The sequence below is a fragment of the Triticum aestivum genome, chromosome 5B, assembly GCF_018294505.1.
Source record: "Triticum aestivum cultivar Chinese Spring chromosome 5B, IWGSC CS RefSeq v2.1, whole genome shotgun sequence".
NCBI lineage: Eukaryota > Viridiplantae > Streptophyta > Magnoliopsida > Poales > Poaceae > Triticum > Triticum aestivum.
In genome coordinates, this window is record NC_057807.1 from 310,946,600 (window position 1) to 310,950,308 (window position 3,709).

Below are 3,709 nucleotides of genomic sequence, written 5' to 3' on the forward strand. Positions count from 1 at the left end.
TTTTATAGACCCCGAATTTATATTTTTTGCTGAGAGTTGCTCAGTTGTCCAATTGATTTGAAAACTGGGTCGAACCTCACGTATCAAATTTTCTACCATGAGATTCTTTTTTGGATTTTTTGGAATTTTTCTAGTATTTGTTTTAATTTTTTCATTCAACACGGGTGCAGATGACCCCGGGCTCAGAAAAGGATCTCCCCTCTACTCCCTCCTTTTATCGCCAAATATAAATGATGTTACCAAAGGAATAACGATGGCTTAGATTTTTTTATATTTAGAATCGATGGCTTAGAGGGCCCGCGGGAATGACCCGGCCCAAACAGGGTGTACCAACTGGGCCAGCTCTCCCATAACCCGTAAGCCCAGCCCACCCAGTTACCCCTTTCCCGATCCTTGCTTGTTCTTCCTCGCCGGCGCGCCGCCATCCCCCCTCCCCGCGACGGCCAGGTGGGCGGCAGCGTCTTTCTCCCCAGTCCCCACTCTTCTCCAACGCGAAGGGAGTTACCAGTCTGCCGCCGCTCCTCTCACCCCACCCCGACGTGAGCTTGCCCCCTCGCTGGCCTACTCCATCCGTCCATCTGCGCTCGTGCCGTCCCTCGATCCGGCGTATAGACTTCTGAAGCGAACCCACGCTGCCGCCGCCTTGTGAGTATCTCCTCTCCTGGCGCTCTAAATTTGGGTGAATCCGTGCATGATATTAGGCGCGCATCTGATTTGTTCGATGAAATGCCGCGTCGGCACGTATGCCTCGGGTTGACTCGTGTGTTGTGTTGCTGGCTTACTGCAGCATTGGAGCATTGCAAGCGACGGTATCGAGATCTGGATCCTGAACTGCCTGGGAAATGAGTGCGGGTGAGGACCTGTCTTTGTGATTGATCTCCTATGCTCCTGTTGGTTCATGTTTACTTTTGTTAGCTTCAGGCATCTGACAGTGACCAAGAGCTTTGGCTCCCATTTGTGTGTTACATGATACTAATATACGAAACTTTTGACTAACCCGTCTGAGTTTTAACAGGTGGAGCGTTTGGTGGAAACAGGGGAGTGAGGCCTGTACCTCCTGAAAAGGGTGTATTCCCTCTCGATCACCTGCACGAGTGTGACCTGGTAAGTTTAATCGTTTTGTTTTTTCATAGGGTGTAATGTTAGTGAGTGTTATATGAGAGCTGCCTGTTCAAACAGGAGAAGAAGGACTATCTTGCCTGCCTGAAATCAACAGGGGCTCAGTCTGAAAAATGTCGGATGTTCTCGAAGAAATACTTGGAATGTAGGATGGAGAGGTTAGCATGCTTACTCCCCGTGTAATAATTTCAGAAGTGAACTACTTGTATTGTAAGTAGTATTGTTGTTAGCTCAACCTCTTTTTTGGCACATCCATGACTTGAAGAATTTATGTGTAATGATTTAGGGTGTGCTTGCTTCCTAAGCAAACTTAATATTGAATTTCAGAAGTGAACTACTTGTATTATAGTATTGTTGTTAGCTCAACCTCTTTTTTGGCACATCCATGACTTGAATAATTTATGTTTAGGGTGTGTTTGGTTCCTAAGCAAACTTAATATTGGCCTCGCTGGGCAAGGATAGGTGTTTGGCATCAAAACAGAAAACAAAGTGAACCAACATGCATGGGTTATACTACCTCCGTTCCGAAATATAAGTCTTTCTAGAGATTCTAATGCGGACTACATACAGAACAAAATGAGTGAATCTACACTCTAAAATATGTCTATATACATCTGTATGTACTATGTAATCCTTATTGAAATCTCTAAAAGACTTATATTTTAAAACGGAGGGAGTATATATAATCTTGCTACAGTAGAAAAACAGTTTGTTGCTGCAGCATGAACCACTAGTTTTGGTAGTTGAGGGAAGAAACAGTTTGTTGCTGCATTAGCCTACAGCAAACCAAGCCTGACATCCTTCCATGTTGTGTTATTTGCCTCCTCTGGCGGTATGTCTATTTGATGGTTGCAGGAAGCAACCCATGTTGCCAACCAGGCAACCACAAATATGTAACTACTAGCATTAGCCTTTTAGGAGATGTTTAGTGCTTGCCATAGTTGAGTTTAAGATAGTATTTCTCATGATTGTTGTAGTAATAGTTAAAGTTCTGCCACTTGCAGTCGTATGAGTTCTTACCAGCTTTGATGTCTGAAATCCACTATTCGAGCTCATAAACAAGATGCACTTATTATTATTATTATTATTATTATTATTATTATTATTATTATTATTATTTCTTGGTTTGTTGCTGGTCTGTCCTGTAGGATTCTAAATCATGTTGTTCTTGCACAATCCAGAAACCTGATGGCGAAGCAAGATATGTCAGAGCTTGGGTTCAGTGACGCAGACGTTGTGGTCACACCTTCAGAGGAGAACCACAAACTGCAGAGTCCAGCAAGTGATTCGAAAGAGAGGAAATAACTGGTAAATTTGCAAGTTCCTTATCCGTGAGAAAAAAGGAAATATAAAAAAGAGAATAACAAGGAAAACTGACACTGAGATAACATGTGTTTGTGTAATTCGACAAGCTCTATGTGTGGGATATATTATGGATGCGGAGGTCTGTCTCGTGTTATTTTGCTAGTTGTCGGATAAACTAAGCGATGGACCCATGCACCTTTTTGGATTGTACTCCTTCTGTTCATAATGTAATGTTTGACTTCTCAAAAAAAACTTTGTGGAACGGAGGTAGTATTGCAGATTTTTTTTTCTGTTCTTTGATCGAACGGAATGGCACTTGTAAAATGACTAGCAAATATGCCCGTGCGTTGCAACGGGAGAAAAACAATCAGATTATATAGATATAATAGAGATAAAAAAATCTGAATCAAATGCCGGGATGAGATAAGGATTTTCAATATGTCATTTCACAAACTATGTCCGAGTGATGTTATGATGAGAAGGGACTTTTAAAAAGTCATTTCAAAAACTGAAAATGTGATGGTCTCATCACGACTTAATTTCCTAAGGTGCCACAACGAAATATTTTTTTGGTTGAGCAAACTACATTGTTGGACCGTTGTCTTAGTTAGACTGATGCATGATGTGTCTCACATTGACCTAGCGTAGCGATGTTTTCCAGAACCAGTAGAACTTTGGTACGAGAATAGTTGTGTACGGAGGCAAAACAGACATTTAGTCATTTCCATATAGTTTACAAAAACTAACCCATAGCAAGATGTGTCAACTTTTTTGGGCTCGGGACATTGTTTTCAAATTCCCGAATATGTGTTGAATACACGATTATATTTTTAGAAATCATGAACATTTTTTATTTCATTGTTTTTTAAATCGTGATTTTTTTATAATATGCAAACAATTTTTTTAATCACGAACATTTTATGATCCCCTAATAAAACCTCTACAGATCCCCTAATAAAACCTCTGCGTAAGCGATGGTTTGTTTTGTTCGTTACTCAAGAATCAGTTTTAATTTTTGTGAACATTTTCTAAAATTTCATGGACATTGTATTCAAAATTCCCAAATATGTTTTGAATACATGATCATATTTTATAAATCATGAATTTTTATTTTATTGTTTTTTAAATCATGATTTTTTTAAATATGCGAACAGTTTTTTTTTAAATCACGAACTTTTTATGATTTCTCAAATGTTTTTTGAATTCACAAAAATTTTATGATGTATCTATATATTTTCTCAGTACTCACAACTTTTTTGAAATTTGTTTTTTTGGAAATCCCAGA

At 39.5% G+C, this 3,709-nt stretch overlaps 1 protein-coding gene across 1 annotated transcript; it reads left to right on the plus strand.

The window, feature by feature from the left end:
• Positions 1 to 365: 365 nt before the first annotated feature.
• On the plus strand, positions 366 to 2,704 carry LOC123116025 (cytochrome c oxidase assembly protein COX19). Its single transcript, XM_044537038.1, has 5 exons — positions 366 to 645; positions 788 to 852; positions 1,016 to 1,104; positions 1,180 to 1,277; positions 2,301 to 2,704. The coding sequence occupies exons 2-5, from the start codon at positions 843 to 845 to the stop codon at positions 2,422 to 2,424; spliced, it is 321 nt and encodes a 106-aa protein (XP_044392973.1). The 5' UTR covers positions 366 to 645; positions 788 to 842; the 3' UTR covers positions 2,425 to 2,704.
• The last annotated feature ends 1,005 nt before the right edge of the window (positions 2,705 to 3,709 follow it).

Excerpts from the sequence above, each read along its gene's own strand:
- LOC123116025 (XM_044537038.1), top strand. Across the intron at positions 1,105-1,179 it reads ACCTGCACGAGTGTGACCTG|GAGAAGAAGGACTATCTTGC; the intron begins GTAAGTTTAATC and ends CTGTTCAAACAG. Across the intron at positions 1,278-2,300 it reads TTGGAATGTAGGATGGAGAG|AAACCTGATGGCGAAGCAAG; the intron begins GTTAGCATGCTT and ends TGCACAATCCAG.